Below are 17,780 nucleotides of genomic sequence, written 5' to 3' on the forward strand. Positions count from 1 at the left end.
TTGTTGGAACTTCAGAAGAGCTCCAAAAGACAATTGAATATCTTAAGAAATAATTTGAGATGAAAGATCTTGGAAAGACAAAACTTTGTCTTGGTCTGCAAATTGAACACTTAGCAGACAAGATCTTTATCCATCAATCTGCCTATATAGAAAGGGTCTTAAAACGCTTTTACATGGACAAAGCGCACCCATTGAGTACACCAATGGTTATTCGATCACTTGAAGTGAATAAGGATTTGTTCCGACCTCCAGAAGAGGACGAGGAACTCCTTGGTCCCGAAGTACCCTATCTTAGTGCAATTGGTGCACTTATGTATCTTGGTAATGCTACAAGGCCTGACATAACATTTTTTGTTAATTTACTAGCAAGATATAACTATTCTCCTACACATAGACATTTGAACGGGATTAAGCATATATTGCAATATTTAAAGAAAACTCTTGATATGGGTTTATTTTATTCTAATAAAGGTAGTGCGGATCTTGTTGGTTATGCAGATGCATGTTATTTATCTGATCCACATAAAGCTCGATCTCAAACCGGGTACGTATTTACATATAAAAGTATTGTCATATCATGGCGCTCCACAAAGCAATCTATTGTTGCTACTTCTTCAAATTATGCCGAGATAATAGATATTCATGAAGCAAGTAGGGAATGCATATGGTTGAGATCACTGATTCATTTTATTCAAGAAAAATATTGTTTGGAATGTGATAAAAGATCTACAATTTTATACGAAGACAATACTGCATGTATAACCCAATTAAATGGAGGATTTATAAAAGGAGATAGAATGAAGCACATTTCACCAAAATTATTCTACACACATGATCTTCAGAAAATGGTGACATTGATGTGCAACAAATCCGTTTAAGTGACAATCCAGCAGATTTATTCACTAAATCTTTACCAACTTTAATTTTTGAGAAGATAGTATACAAGATTGGAATGCGGAGACTCAAATATTTGAAACAAGATTTTTATCACGAGGAGTAAAATACGCGTTATACTTTTTTTTTCTTACTAAGGTTTTTCCCACACGGTTTTCCTTATAAGGTTTTTAATGAGACAACTAGTTATGCGTATTACTAAATATGTGTAGTCTTTTTCTTTCACTAGATTTTTTTTCCACGGGGTTTTTCCTAGTAAGGCTTTAATGAGGCACATTATCTTTTAATGAACATCCAAGGGGGAGTGTTATAAATATATTATATTATGGATGTTCATTTAGTACTCCATTGTAAATAAGCTTCCCGAAGAAGCTTATCCATATGAGACTCCACCGTAAATATTTTTATCTATTTAGTACTCTATTGGAAATAAGTCTCCTGAAGAAGCTTATCCTTCCGGTACTCCATTATGGATAAATATTACCCCCGTAGAAGATTATCTATATCTAGTACAATGAGCTTATCCTTTCGGTACTATGTTATGGATAAATATTACCCCCGGTAGAAGATTATCTATATCTTGTACAATACCAACTTACAAGCAACTTACAATCAACTTCCTTTTTTCTATAAATAGAGAAAATTTCAATTCATTATATACATGAATTTGAAGTTGAATAATATATTAATCTCTATATACTTATATACGATTTATTTACTTCACAATATTTATTTTATAACAATTTTTACGTTTTCATGTCTCCCTTAAAAAGAGAGAACATATTATCATTTTTTAACAAGAAAAAACTGAATATTTTACCTTTTCTTGTCCCTCGAAAAAGAGTGAACTCATTACCTTTTTTTTGTTTTGTTTTGTTTTTTCTAAGAATTGGTAGTCCGTGGTACTGTTTTAGTTGAGTGGGGACAAGTAGTAAAAGTGGTCCATATTTTTTGACTTTCTAATTAATTCTAATCCAACGGCTGATATCTCTTCTTGAATACATTGGTAGGACGGCATTTCAGTATATTTATCCGTTTGCTCATATTTTTCTCTCTCTCATATTTTTCTCTCTTATTAGTCCCTCTCCACCTGCTTAGGATCCTACATTATTCACACTTTTCTCTCTCTCTAAAAAGGCCTTTTCTTCACATTTTCTTTTCCTTTTGTGTAAAGAAGACGAAGAACACGAAAGAAGAGAACAAGGTAGAGAATAAAACTGTGTTAATCTCTTTTTTACGACTAATGATATGATAACTGGAATACACTATTTTTTATTTTATTTTTTTGTATTATTTGATATGGGTTTTGAGTGTAAAGAATTGAAAAGGCTATTCCCAATAGTCTTTTGACTGATGATATATCAATAATATGATTTTTGATAGGCTCTTATTGTTGTTATTTGTGCTCAATTTCATTTGGGATTCTCCCCCTTTCTCTTAATATTTTGATATTTACAGAAATTAAAAGCTATTTTCAATAGTCTTTGACTGATGATATGATAACTGTAATACACTTTTCTTTTTGGTAATATTTGATATGGGTTTGAGTTTTAAAGAATTGGAAAAGCTTTTTCAATAGTCTTTGACTGTTGATATATATAAAAAAAATGATTTTTTGTCCTTGTGTTTTTTCTCCAAGTTGCTAATTTTGATGTTGTCTGGTTTCTTCTTATTATGCTCAATTTTATTGGAGTTGATATTTCCCTTTTATTTTATCTTAGTATGCTCAATTTTATTGGAGTTACAGTTTTGTTTTGTTTTTATAATTTCTCATTGTATTTTGATATTTAGAGAACTAAAAGAGCTATTTCAATGGTCTTTGACTAATGATATGTGAACAGTATGATTTTCTTGACATGTGTTTGTCTCCAAGTTTCTGTCCGATGTCTTTTTCTTCATTTTTGAAGTTTGAATTTTAACTGGATTTTTCCTTGTTATGCTCAGTTTTATTGGGATTCTCCATCTTTTTTTAATACTTATATGCCAAAGATGAAAATTTTTATATGTTGATTTTGTTTTGTGAGGTTTTCGTGATAGCTTTTGTTTCAAATAGGATGTAAAAGGTTCAATCTTTGAATGATAACTAAGTCCTTTTAAGTATTTTCTTTAGTTAGTTCTTTTTTTCTGATTGCTGGATAGTTCTTTATGTGTATGATTCTTGGATTATCTTATAAGGAATTGATGAAAAACAAGTGGTATTCACTGTTAGGCAGCTGTGGTAAATGCTTAGCCATCTTTATAATATTATTTGTGGGCAAATCATCCGGTCAAATTGAGGCATATATTCATAGATTATATTTGTATTATTCAGAGTTGTGTGAGCAATTTTAGTAGTACTTAGGTTTACTTGCCACCTATGCGAGTTCGGTCCCAAGTCCCGAAAAAGGAGAAGTGCTGCTAAAAATGGTCAAATTATGACAAATCCTCGTTATATTGAACGCATTTGGCCGTGGTCTCCTAGACACGCGCTATGTAGATGATAGTTGATTAACATGCAATAGATGTTATTACTAATTGCCACTATCGTTACTGTTGTCTTAATAGTAATACTACTATTGGTCTTTCCATTAAAAGATTCACAAGTTTCTCAAGAAAATACTGAGTTTGATATTAGGATTTGGAGAAAGTTTTTGTCATCCATGAATGGTTATGACTTCATGAATTTATTTTGCTTTGAAGTTTTCTATATATTTATCACCCTGAAAGTGAATGAAGTTTCTTCTCTATTGCTATGAACTTGATCATTTTTTTTGGAATTTGGAGATTGCTATAATATCTAATTGATAAAATTATTTCCTAGTCCTGTCTTAATTTGCTAAAGCAAGTGTTTAACTTCTTGATTCTAAGGCCTTGTTAATACTAACCTTCGGCTATTTGGTTTTAACAGAAATAAGGAGGTTGTATGTAATCTATGGATGAATATTCGAGCAAAAGAGCTGTTAATGGACTTTACGTTCCCAGAAGAGGTTTGAGAGATATAGCTGACAGCAGGGATGAAAATGTTCAGTTGTGCTCCCGATATGGATGCAGCAGCCGACTCAACTCTATGAAGAGCCCGCAAGTTAAATGTACAGAGAAACCAAGACCTTTCAAGCCTTCTTTCACTTCTTCAAATGGAAAAGACGTTGTTGGGAGTTCATCTCGAACATCGTCTAGTGCTAGAAAGTCACTCAAGGAATCCCACATTAAATCCTTTTCTCACGTTGAAAATGATCAATCTGAAACTACTTGTTTACATGGTGAGCAGCCTGATGTTCCACGCCACATGAAGTCATCAAAAGCGCAGCAACCCCAATTCGATTCAGTAATGCGAGATACTGGATCAAGTAAAATTATATTGGCAGAAGTAGGTGGCTCTAGTGGAGCTTCAAGCAGTAAACCTCGTAGATTATTTAGTCCAAAGTATTCCAATCAAAACAGTCCAGTAGGTTCCTCTGTTTCTTCATCATCTAAGGCCATTGGTGCAGGGACAAGGGGAACTTCTAGTGGGGCTGGATATGTGCCGAGAAATCTAAAATGCAATTCAGGATCAGATGTCTCTTTAACAACAAATTCAAGATTTAGTAGAAGGGACATGGTAAAAAGAGGGAACTCAGAAGGTGAAAGCAGTTCATCCTCTAAAGGGAAGAAAGTAAGTGGGGCATCACCAAAAGAAGGAGATGTCATTCGTCCAACGCGTGGTGGTATCACAATTTCTGATTCAAGGGGTAGTAAAAACTTCGATGTTAGGGTGGATAATCGTGCTGTATCAGTTAGGACTCGTAGGTCAATGAATGTGCCTAGGTTTAGGGATTCAATACGAGATTCGTCATCTCAGCCTGAATCTCCAAATCTCAGTCTGCAATCATCAAGTCAGTTTTTCTCAGATGCCTCTTCGAGCGATTCCAGTGCTTATAGTTTTTCTGGAAATGATGTTGAAGATTTCCCAGCTGAAGTGCATGGCACTTCTGCAGAACTAGGCATCAACCAATTAATAAACCGTGACGCCTTGCAGCGATATAACATGGATGGAGTTGCTCAGGTATTTTACTCAGAGAAATCGCGGTCAACTCTGTATTCTTCCTGAGGCTTACCTGATGGTTACGGTATTTCATTTTGGTCACTGCTTTACTGTACAGGTACTGGTGGCACTAGAGAGAATGGAACAAGATGAAGAATTAACATATGAGGTATTCCGTCTTGGAGTATTTCTGACCACTCGGGAAATTCTTTATTTGTATTTATGATGACCTCTTATTTTTACATGTGCAGCAACTACTTGTGTTAGAGACCAACTTGTTTCTTGGTGGCCTTAACTTCTATGACCAGCATAGAGGTATGAGACTGGATATAGACAATATGTCCTATGAGGTCTGTATTTCCTCTCCAGTATATGATTATTGACTATGTTCAGCAATACACATTTTCATCAGAAAGTCAAGTTTTTTTGGGGATAATTACATTTTATGGCCGTCATAAAAATAATAGCCGGAAAATGTATATCTTTTGTATATTAAGTATTAATATACATATTATACATAATCAGTGTATATGTTTTGTATATTTGGGCTAGCGGCCGTAATTATTTTCGGCTGACAGGACAAAAATGAGAAAGCCCTTTCTTTTGGGGAGGTGAGGGTGGGAGGGGGATGGGGCTGTGTTCACGCTTCACACGATAGCTCAAAGGGTTTTTGATTAATCTTTTCATATGGAGCAAAAAGAATACATTTCGGGGTCGTACAATTTGAAGTTTCCACTATCTTCTACCGCCTACAGAACGTATATCTTTTTTGCTTGTTAACAGGAATTATTAGCTCTTGAGGAAAGGATGGGCAGTGTTAGCACAGCTCTACCAGAGGAGGCATTGCCAAAGTGCCTCCGGAAAAGCATATATCAGGCTATGCCTTCAGAAATGGGGGAATTTGGTAGCGATGGGAATGAAGATGAGATCAAATGCACTATTTGTCAGGTCTTTCCCACTTATTTCAAGTGATATTTTCTATATTCCAAATTGCCTGATGCTTTATACTTGATCTAGTTCATCGTGCGGGAGGTTTTTCACCTTCCTTTTTAAGTTCATAGCACCTTGCATTTTCACTTTGGTATTTTTTTCTATGTGATGTTATTTGAAGTGCAGTTAATATTAGTTTTACGTTGTACATACTAAGATGTTTTAGTTCTTGAATTAGGTAACTTTTATTTAGGGAAGGTTCTCTAGGTTTATGCCTTATCAAACTCTGTTCTTGACACGACGGGGTGGAGATATTTTTGACCTAATAAGAGACATAATTTGAGTGGATGTCTCTAAATTTACTTCTGCTATTAGTACTTCCAATCTTTCAACACTTTGGTCAAAGATGCATTCGACTGTTTTATGCAAGTCTATCCTATCCTAGACATAGTTCCATGCATCTAGTAACGTACGCAGGATTTTGTACATGTGGTGGCAACATATTATCACTGCTCGACTTTTATGTGGTTTCGGGTCTGGGTTGTTAGAGGTTCTAAGGCTTTTTCACTTGTTCAAAATTGATGTTTTCTCTGCATTATTTTCGGATAACACCCGTTGTAGGAAGATATATCCGCCCTGGCGTGATCTAGGATGTTGCATATCAAAATGAATTCAATGACATGTTTTGCAGGAGGAATATATGATTGGAGATGAAATAGGAAGGTTGGAATGTGACCATGGTTATCATGTGGAGTGTGTACAACAGTGGTTGAGGCACAAGAATTGGTGTCCTATATGCAAATCTTCAGCAGCTCCATCATCTTAGTTTCCATTTTTAGATTCCAACCCCAGATGTGGGAAAGCTCAAATAGTTTCCCTATGTACAAATTCATCAAGTTGGGTGGATTGCAACTAAACCTTTTCTTTCTGTTCATTGTTTGAATTTTTTTCTTTTTGTGTACATATACAGTTCTTGTTACATCAACCAATAAACCCAAGCCCCACTACAGGCTTTGTGGTGATAGCTGATAAACTTTGATTACTTATTTACTTAAATCCTTGTGGTTTTTGTAATTTACTTACTGGTGTTGTCATCTCAACTCAACTTCCGGATTTTGATCTGCTACTCTATCCGCATTTGGTTTAAGGATTATTTAGGATTATAAGATAAGTTAACCTTAGGAGAGAGGTTCAATAAGATAAGTTAACCGGAGTTCTGGAAATGCAGTACCTTTTCAGCATTTTCTGTTCACATTTATTTGTTTTATTTTATTGTTGGAAATTTATTAAAATTGCTCACACCATTTGAAGTGGTGGTCAATCTAGACCGTTGGTTGATGAACTATCAAATCTCAAATATCCAAAGTAGGCAGTCAAACCAAAAGTACAGAAAATACACCTTCTAAACGTCACTTGTCTGCTTTTATTTTTCTATTTTTCCATGTAGTGGTTTGTGGTTCTCTTTCAATTAGGTATCTTGTACTAAGAGTTTATTGATGAAGTATATGTTTGTTACTAACTTCACAAGCAACTGAGAAGCAAAACACTGTTTTTTACTTCAATCGATATGCACTTAAGCACGGTCATACATAATACATAAATCACATTTGGAAAAGGTGGAGGAAATAACCATGTGGAAAACAAAACATGAATCCTCTACAATTATACTATCAAACAATTGAAGAGATGTGGCACAACTTGGTAGCGCGTTTGTTTCTGGTACAAAATTCACGGATTTAAATCCTCTCATATTTGAACCCAAATATCCAGGAAAAAGCAGAATATTGATGGAAAGACGAAAAAAACCTTTTGAATAATCTGTTATAGAAAAAAAGCCTTATATCTTGAAATTAATTCATCAAGTTGATGATAAAATTCATGGGTATTCCAGCGCTTGTTACACAACCCCTTAGAGAAAGAGCCAAACAGAGGGAAGAAGGGGTAGAGAAAATACCTCGAGCCAATTTTTAAACACCAAACGTTGAAGGAGTGGGTAGGTAAAGAATATCAAAAGGTGCGAGATAACTCTCTAAGGAACTCGGCAAAATAGCTCGTAACTTCACGAGAAAGGGTGCCTCCTCGCAAGGGGATTGCAGTGACCAAGCCCGAGCGACTGTTTACTAAAAACACAGGTCTTCGCAAAGTTGTAAGACTATGTATAGGGGATGACACCTGCTCAGTGCCTAAATGTCAAGGAAGTTGGTAACTTGTCGCCCGTAATGTTCTTCAAACCCTTGCTTGGATAAATTACTTTGCAACACACTTTTGCAAACTATTATCTCAAACCCTATGCATAGGTCCGAGAGAACTTACAGTAAAGTACAACTAATGCAGTTAAGGGCTAACGAACAAGGTTGCAATAAGGACTAAGGAGTTGTTTGGTAGGATGTATTAGAGAAAATGATGCATGCATTAGCTTTTGGTATTACGAATCCCTTGTTTGATATATTTTTTTAACCTATGTATTATTAATATAAGTATTAGTTATACAACCTATTTGATATTATCCTATGTATAACTAATACATAACAAACCATGGTATTAGCAATATCAAATCTATTAATGCATGCATTACCATGGTTAAAGACAAAATTGTTGTTAAAGTCTCTTAAAGTTAAAAACTATGGAGGGCATTTTTGTAAGCAACTAATTTTCTTAAAAATTATGCAATGCATTTTAATTTTTAATACACAACACCAAACAGTGAATAAGAAATAATATCTGCTTAACTAATGATTGCATTACTAACTCATACATTATTAATCCCTGCATTATTAATACACCTTATTTATCACTATTCTTATACACCCTGCCAAATGACCCCCAAGTGTTTTCAATTCTGGCTAAATAGTGGCTCCTAACCTATCTCACCCAATTCAGAACCACTTTTTGATTATATACCATACTTAAAAAGAAGTTTTGTTGTTCCCGATTATATCTAACAATCAAATCAAAAAAATATTTTTCTTCTATATTCTGATATTTATACAAATTGACCCGAATATGGACATGTTTTTAGCCTAATTTATTAAGTTATATATGTAAAGATTCTTTACACTATAACCTGTAACATGTTAGTTACCACTATTATCATATTACACATTAATGTCTATCAAGATTCAAGAGGCTTACTAATACCTAACTAGTATTAGTACTCGCTCAATGCGCGGACATAAACCATATCAAATTATGATTTAGTTTATTTGAATTATGTGCAAATAACCTTAAAATTAAACCTTCTATATAAAAATTATAAATAATTATTTGATATTAATTAAGAAGCAGGACATGAAACCATTTTTTAAATCACATAGTGGATAACCTGATGTCACGACCCAAAATTCCAACCTGTAGTAATGGCGCCTATCTCGATACTAGGTAAGCCGATAATCTCGATAAACCACAATTTATCTTAAGTTTGAAAATACAATAATTTAATACAATATAAAATCTCATAAATACTGACACGAACACTCCCAAAAACCTGGTGTCACTGAGTACATGAGCATCTAATATGGATATAAATCTGGAGCATAAGGTATATAATAGTCAAAGACCAAAATACAGCAAACAAGGAGATAAGGAAAGAGAGACAAGGTCTGCGAAACACGGTAGCTATCTCTGAATCTCCTGAAAATCAACTGCGCGAAATGATCAACACCCGCTATGTCCGAAAATACCTGAATCTGCACACGAAGTGCAGGGTGTAGTATGTGTACAACCAACTCAGCAAGTAACAATAATAACTAAGGAACTTAAGATAATGATGAGCTACACAGATACAGTTCACTTTCAATAATTTCAGGAAAGAATAGACATACTTTCAAATTTGGCAGTTTAAGTCAAATTAATTTTATACAGTTCAATTTCATGTAATTCGGATATAAAATCTTTCAGATATTTCACCACAATGCCAGATAGCAATCAAGTGCAATAATAAATGCCAAGCAAGTACAGCCTCTCAGGCAACAGTCACTCAACTCATCACTCGGCTCTCAGCCCTCAACACTCACACTCAATGGGTACCTGCGCTCACTAAGGGTGTACAGACTTCCGGAGGGGCTCCCACAGCCCAAGTGCCATAATTTGCACGGACAACTCACGTGCTATAATATCCTGCACGGACAACTCACGTGCCATAATATCCTTACCTCACCGACAGGCCCTCGGCCTTACTCAGTCCTCAACCTCTCTAGTCTCTCGAGCTCTCAGAAATCACAAAGATCAACCCAAACAAAGATAACATAATGTATCAATAAATATCCAGAAAGACTGAAGTATAATACGCAAGAAAAATCATAACTGAGTACAAAACAACAATTAGCAAATAATTCAACAAGTATGCGACCTTTGCGGGCCCCAACAGTACTATAACGTAGCCTAAATATTATTTACAGTCAAATTTCTTCAACACATAGAGAGCATATAGCTAACAATAAATTATTCAACTATACAATTTTCACGGGACGGACCAAGTCACAATCCTCTCGTTGCACGCCCACACGCCCGTCACCTAGCATGTGCGTCACCTCCAAAATAGTAATATGACACAAAAATTTTGGGGTTTCATACCCTGAGGACCAGATTTAAAACTGTTACTTACCTCAGAGCGTGAAATTCTTTACTCTGCTATGCCTTTGCCTCGCAAATCGGCCTCTGAATGCCTCGAATCTAGTCACAAATAATTCGTTTCAGTCAATAAAATTTATTGAAATTAATTCCATAAGAAAATGCTAATTTTCCATAAAAATCCAAATTTTTAGCTCAAATATTGCCTGTGGGGCCCACGTCTCGGAACTCGATAAAAGTTACAAAATTCGGAAGCCCATTCAATCACGAGTTTAACCATACCAATTTTACCAAAATTCGACCCCAACTCGACCCTCAAATCTTCAATTTAAACCAAGAGGATTTTTAAACTTTTTCAACTTAATTCACCAATTATATGATAAAAACAACCATAGATTCGGGTAATTTAACCAATATTGAGTTAAGAACACTTATCCCGTTGTTTTCCATGAAAAACTCTCGAAAATTGCCTCTTCCCGAGCTCCAATCCGTCAAAAATTAAAAATGGGACGAAGTCCCATTTGCAGAACTTAAACTCTTTGTACAGACCTCTCTTCTTCGCGAACGCGACAGGTCCCTTGCGTTCGCGAAGCACAAAATGTGCTTCCCAATATTTGCTCTTCACGAACGCGATACCCCAAACGCGAACGCAATGCACAACCCAGCTCTTCTTCGCGAACGCGAGACCCCCTCGCTAATGCGGAGAGTAAATCATGCCTACCTGAAATTCCTCTTCGCGAACGGGAGGGCCCACTCGCGAATGTGAAAGAGAAAATCCGAAAAATGTAGCAACAGATATGAGCAATCTTACCAAGGCCAGAAATGATCTGTTAACCATCCAAAACTCACCCGAACCCCTCGAGACCTCAACCAAAAATACCAACAAGTCCAAAAATATCATACAAACTTAGCCGAACCCTCAAATCACCTAAAACAACGCTAAAACCATGAATTACACCCCAATTCAAGCCTAATGAACTTTGAAATTTCTAATTTCTACAAACGACTCCGGAACCTATCAAATCACGTCCGATTGACCTCAAATTTTGCACACAAGTCATAAATAATATAACAGAGGTATTTCAATTTTCAGAATCGGATTCCGACCCCGATATCAAAAATTCAACCCCCGATCAAACTTCTCAAAAATTAAACTTTCGGCATTTCAAGCCAAATTCCTCTACGGACCTCCAAATAATATTCCGGACACGCTCCTAAGTCCAAAATCACCATACGGAGCTATTGGAATCATAAAAATTCAAATCCGATGTCGTTTACACATAGATCCATATCCGGTCTACTTTTCTAACTTAAATTTTCAATTATGAGACTAATTATCTCATTTCACTCAGAATCCCTGCCGGACCCGAACCAACTAACCCGGTAAGTCATAAAATAACTATAGAGCATAAATTGAGCAGTAAATGGGGGAACAAGGTTATAATACTCAAAACGACCAGCCGGGTCGTTATATTCTCTCCCTCTTAAACAAACATTTGCCCTCGAACGAGTTTAGAACAATACCTTGAGTCTCAAATAAGTGTAGATATTTGCTCCGCATCTCCTGCTCAATCTCCCAAGTAGTTTCTCCGGCTGGCTGGCCTCTCCACTGCACCTTCACTGGTGCTATGCTCTTTGACCTCAGCTTTCGATCCCGCCGATTTAAAATAGCCACCGGCTCCACATCATAAGTCAAATTATCGTTCAGCTGTACTGTACTGAAATCCAGAATATGAGACGGATCTCCGACATACATTCGGAGCATGGATACATGGAACACTGGATGGACACCTGATAGACTAGGTGGCAAAGCAAGTTCATAAGCCACCTCTCCAATTTTCTTAAGTATCTCAAAAGGCCCAATATACCGAGGGCTCAACTTGCCCTTCTTCCCGAACCTCAACACACCCTTAATGGGTGAAATCTTGAGTAAAACCTTCTCCCAAACCATGTGAATAACATCACGAACTTTCCTGTCGGCATAACTCTTCTGTCTAGACGGTGTCTTGCGAAGCCGTTCCTGAATTACTTTGACCTTCTCTAAAGCATCCTGAACCAAGTCAGTACCCAATAGTCTAACCTCACCCGGCTCAAACCAACCCATCGGAGACCGACACCGTCTCCCATATAAAGCTTCATACGGAGCCATCTGAATGCTTGACTGATAGCTATTACTGTAAGCAAACTCTGCAAGTGGAAGAAAATAATCCCAAGAACCCCCAAAATCAATTACACAAGCGCGTAGCATATTCTCCAATATCTGAATAGTGCGCTCGGACTGTTCGTCCGTCTGAGGGTGAAATGTTGTACTTAACTGAACCTGTGTGCCCAATTCTCGCTGCACTGCCCTCCAAAACTGTGAGGTAAACGGCGTACCCCGATTTGAAATAATGGACACCGGCACACCATGTAGGCGAACAATCTTGCGAATATAAATCCCAGCCAACCACTCCGAAGAATAATTAGTACCAACTGGAATAAAATGTGCGGACTTGGTTAGCCGATCTACAATCACCCAAACAGCATCAAAATTTCTCAAGGTCGGTGGGAGCCGAACTACGAAGTCCATGGTAATACGCTCCCACTTCCACTCCGGAATTTCAAGTCTCTGTAGCAATTCGCCCGGTCTCTGATACTCGTACTTTAGCTGTTGACAATTTAAACACCGAGATACAAACCCAACTATATCTTTCTTCATTCGCCTCCACCAATAGTGTTGTCTCAAATCCTAATACATAATGGACACTGGTACACCGTTTAGGCGAACTGTGAGCTTCCTGGAGAATCAGCTCATGCAAACCATCTACATTAGGCACACATAGCCTGCCCTGCATCCGTAATACACCGTCATCTCCAATAGTGACTTCCTTGGCATCACCGTGCTGAACCGTATACTTAAGTACAAGCAGATGTGGATCATCATATTGGCACTCTCTGATGCGATCATATAAAGAAGATCGAGAAACCACACAGGCCAAAACTCGATTCGGCTCAGAAATATCCAATCTAACAAATTGATTAGCCAAGGCCTCCGTCTGCCCAAACTGCCCAAACTCTCTGTCTTACGACTCAAGGCATCGGCCACCACATTGGCCTTTCCGGGATGATAGAGAATGGTGATATCATAATCCTTAAGCAACTCCAGCCACCTTCGCTGCCGCAAGTTAAGATCCTTCTGCTACTGGATAATTCTTCTCATGTACCTTTAACTGTCTGGATGCATAGGCAATCACCCTACCATCTTGCATCAGCACTGTGCCGAGACCAATACGCGACGCATCACAATACACAGTATAAGATTCTGAACCTGTAGGCAACACCAATACTGGAGTTGTAGTCAAAGCTGTTTTGGCTTCTGAAAGCTCTCTTCACACTCATCCGACCACCTGAACGGAGCACCTTTCTGGGTCAATTTAGTTATAGGCGATGCAATAGACGAGAATCCCTTCACAAAACGACGATAATAACTGGCCAAGCTGAGAAAACTCTGAATCTCAATAACTGAAGATGGCTTGGGACAACTCTGAACTGCCTCTATTTTCTTTGGATCCACCTTAATTCCTTCACTGGGCACTATATGTCCCAAGAATGCCATCGAACTAAGTCAGAACTCACACTTAGAGAATTTGGCATAAAGTTTTTCCTCTCTCAACCTCTGTAATACAATACCCAAGTGTTGTACATGCTCCTCCTGGCTACGTGAGTACACCAGAATATCATCAATAAATACTACGATAAATAAATCAAGATATGGCTGGAACACACTATTCATCAAATGCATAAATGCTGCTGGGGTATTGGTTAGCCCAAATGACATCACAAGAAATTCATAGTGGTCATAACGAGTTCTAAATGTCATCTTTAGAATATCCGAATCTCGAATTTTCAACTGGTGATACCCTGATCTCAAATCAACTTTGGAGAACACCCTCGCTCCCTGAAGTTAGTCAAATAAGTCATCAATACGCGGTAATGGATATTTATTCTTGATTGTAACTTTGTTCAACTGCCTATAATCAATACACATTCGCATAGTATCATCTTTCTTTTTGACAAACAGAACTAGTGCACCCCAAGGTGACACACTAGGCCTAATAAACCCCTTTTCAAGGAGTTCCTGAAGTTGTTCTTTCAATTCTTTTAACTCAGCTGGTGCCATGTGATACGGAGAAATAGAAATAGGTTGAGTTCCTTACACCAAGTTAATACCGAAATCAATATCCATGTCGGGTGGCATACCCGGTAGGTTTGCAGGAAATACATCCGGAAAGTCTTGCACGACCGGTACTGAATCAATAATAGGAGTATCAACATCAACATCTCTCACAAAGGCCAAATATGACAGACATCCATTTCCAACCATACGTTGGGCCTTCAAATAAGAAATTACCCTACTAGGAAAAAAATCTAGAGAACCTCTCCATTCAACCTTTGGCAACCCCGGTATCATCAACGTCACGATTTTTGCGTGACAGTCTAGAATAGCATGACATGGATACAACTAATCCATACCCAGGATTACATCGAAATCAACCATACCGAGTAATAAGAGATCAACTCTAGTCTCTAGTTCCCCAATAGTTACCACACACGACTGATACACACGATCCACAGTAATAATATCGCCCACGGGTGTAGATACATAAACAGGTGAAACTAAGGACTCACAAGGCATATTTAGATAATGAGCAAAATATGATGATACATATGAATAAGTGGAACCATGGTCAAATAATATAGAAGCCTCCCTGTGGCACACTGAAACAATATATGTGATCACTGCGTCTGAGGCAACAATATCTGGCCTGGCAGGAAAAGCATAGAATCAAGCATGCCCGCCACCTGATCGGCCTCCCCCTCTTGGGCGACCCCTAGCTGCCTGACCCCCACCCCGAGCTGGCTGGGTGGGTGATGTAACTGCTGGAGCTAGTGTCGTTGTTCGAGAACTCTGCTGTGGAGCCCCACTCAACAGCCTAGGATAATCTCTCTTGAAATGACCCAATTCTCCGCACTCGAAACAACCCCTCCTTTGACGGAATTGCTGCTCCTGATAACCCGAAGAATTACTTGTAGAAGCCTGAGCAGACGAGGCATGATGAGAACTCTGCGCTGGTAGTGCACTGAATGATGAATGGCCTGAGTGAGCACTGTAAGAACCGTGACTAGCTGATGCACCGCGATGAACTGGACAACCCGCCTGAGCGTGTCTGTAAGAACGGCCCCTACCGCGGTAAAACTGACCCCTTGAAGGAACACCGTTGAAATCACCGGAACCACGAGACCTCTTAGCTCCCTCTCAACCCGCTCCTGGATGCAAACCATCTCAATCTGATGAGTAATGTCAACAACCTCGTCGAAAGTAGCACCAGACACTCTCTCTCTCTAGTTATGAGTAATCGCAGCTGAAAAGTGAGGCCATCTATGAACCTTCTAATCCTTTCCTTGTCTGTAGGAATTAACCAGATAGCATGACGGGCCAATTCTGAAAATCTCATCTCATATTGTGTCACGGACATATCACCCTGGCGAAGCTACTCAAACTGCCTGCGCAGCTCCTCTCTGCGGGACTGAGGTACGAACTTCTCTAGGAATAGACCGGAGAACTGCTGCCAGGTAAGGGGTGCTGCACCGACTGGCCTACACCTCTCGTAAGACTCCAACTATCTGAAGGCAGCCCCAGAAAACTGAAAAGTAGTGGATGAGACCCCACTGGTCTTTAGAATACCCGTTGTCCGAAGCATCCGTTGACACTTATCCAGAAAACCTTGGGCATCCTCTGACTCAGCACCACTAAAAGATGGAGGTCGAAGTCTCTCAAATCTCTCAAGTCTCCTCTGCTCATCATCTTCCATAATAGGAACTACCGGGGCCTGAGCAGCTGCAACCAGATGGGCTGGTAGTGCCCCCGGTATCTGAGTCCCTGTACTACCTGTTTGGAGTACGGGCAACGGGGGTCTAAGTACCTCCCCCGGCTTGAGAAGAGACAGGTGCGGCCTGAGCCGAAACCACCTAAGCAAGACCAGTGCAAGCTGCCAATTTCTGGGCCAAAGTCTCCTGAAGGCCTGGAATCTCAATAGGCACAGCTAGTGCCTTAGCTGATCCTGTCGGCTCAACTATATCCGAAATTTGCTCCTGAGCTGGAGCAACTGGTGGTACTACATGTGCTGGTCCAACTGTGGTATGAGCTACACCTCGACCTCTACCTCGGCCACGGCCTCTACCACTGCCTCGGCCTCTCACGGCCCTAACTGGTGGCACTGGTAGCTGAGCGTCTGATCCGGTAGTACGTGTCTTCACCATCTGTGAGAGAATAGATTAATAGAAATTTAGTTTCCGGAATCAACAAATTCGCACGACAGAATACAAGAAAGTGAAATTTTTCCTAAGAGTTCTGTAGCCTCTCGAAGATAAGTACAGACGTCTCCGTACCGATCGGCAAGACTCTACTAAACCTGCTCATGACTCGTGAGACCTATGGAACCTAGGCTCTGATACCAACTTGTCATGACCCAAAATCCCAACCTGTCGTGATGACGCCTATCTCGATACTAGGCAGGCCGATAATCTCGATAAATCACAATTTCTCTTAAGTTTGAAAATACAATAATTTAATACAATACAAAATCTCATAAATACTAACACGAACACTCCCCAAAAACCTGGTGTCACTGAGTACATGAGCATCTAATATAGATACAAATCTGGAACATAAGGTCTATAATAGTCTAAGACCAAAATACAGTAAACAAGGAGATAGGGAAAGAGAGACAAGGTCTGCGAAACACGACAGCTATCTCTGAATTTCCTGAAAATCAACTGCGCGAAATGATCAACACCCGCTATGTCCGGGAACACCTGGATCTGCACACGAAGTGCAGGGTGTAGTATGAGTACAACCAACTCAGCAAGTAACAATAATAACTAAGGAACTGAAGATAATGACGAGCTACACAGATATAGTTCACTTTAAGTAATTCCAGCAAAGAATAGGCATGCTTTCAAATCTGGCATTTTAAGTCAAATCAATTTTATACAGTTTAATTTCATGTAATCCGGATATAAAATCTTTCAGAGATTTCACCACAATGTTAGATAGCAATCAGGTGCAATAACAAATGCAAAGCAAGTACAGCCTCTCAGGCAACAGTCACTCAACTCATCACTCAGCTCTCAGCCCTCAGCACTCACACTCAATGGGTACCCGCGCTCACTGGGGGTGTGTACAGACTCCGGAGGGGCTCCTACAGCCCAAGCGCCATAATCTGCATGGACAACTCACGTGCTGCACGGACAACTCACGTGCTATAATATCCTGCACGGACAACTCACGTGCCATAATATCCTTACCTCACCGACAGGCCCTCGGCCTTACTCAGTCCTCAACCTC

General features: G+C 38.8%; 1 protein-coding gene across 1 annotated transcript; it reads left to right on the top strand.

Moving 5' to 3' along the window:
• Positions 1 to 1,953: 1,953 nt before the first annotated feature.
• LOC107766429 (uncharacterized) lies at positions 1,954 to 6,874 on the top strand. The gene is made up of 6 exons (XM_016585210.2): positions 1,954 to 2,098; positions 3,782 to 4,915; positions 5,013 to 5,063; positions 5,146 to 5,244; positions 5,678 to 5,842; positions 6,516 to 6,874. The coding sequence occupies exons 2-6, from the start codon at positions 3,806 to 3,808 to the stop codon at positions 6,648 to 6,650; spliced, it is 1,560 nt and encodes a 519-aa protein (XP_016440696.1). The 5' UTR covers positions 1,954 to 2,098; positions 3,782 to 3,805; the 3' UTR covers positions 6,651 to 6,874.
• Positions 6,875 to 17,780: the final 10,906 nt, after the last annotated feature.

Source organism: Nicotiana tabacum, chromosome 15, assembly GCF_000715075.1.
Source record: "Nicotiana tabacum cultivar K326 chromosome 15, ASM71507v2, whole genome shotgun sequence".
Classification (NCBI taxonomy): Eukaryota; Viridiplantae; Streptophyta; class Magnoliopsida; order Solanales; family Solanaceae; genus Nicotiana; species Nicotiana tabacum.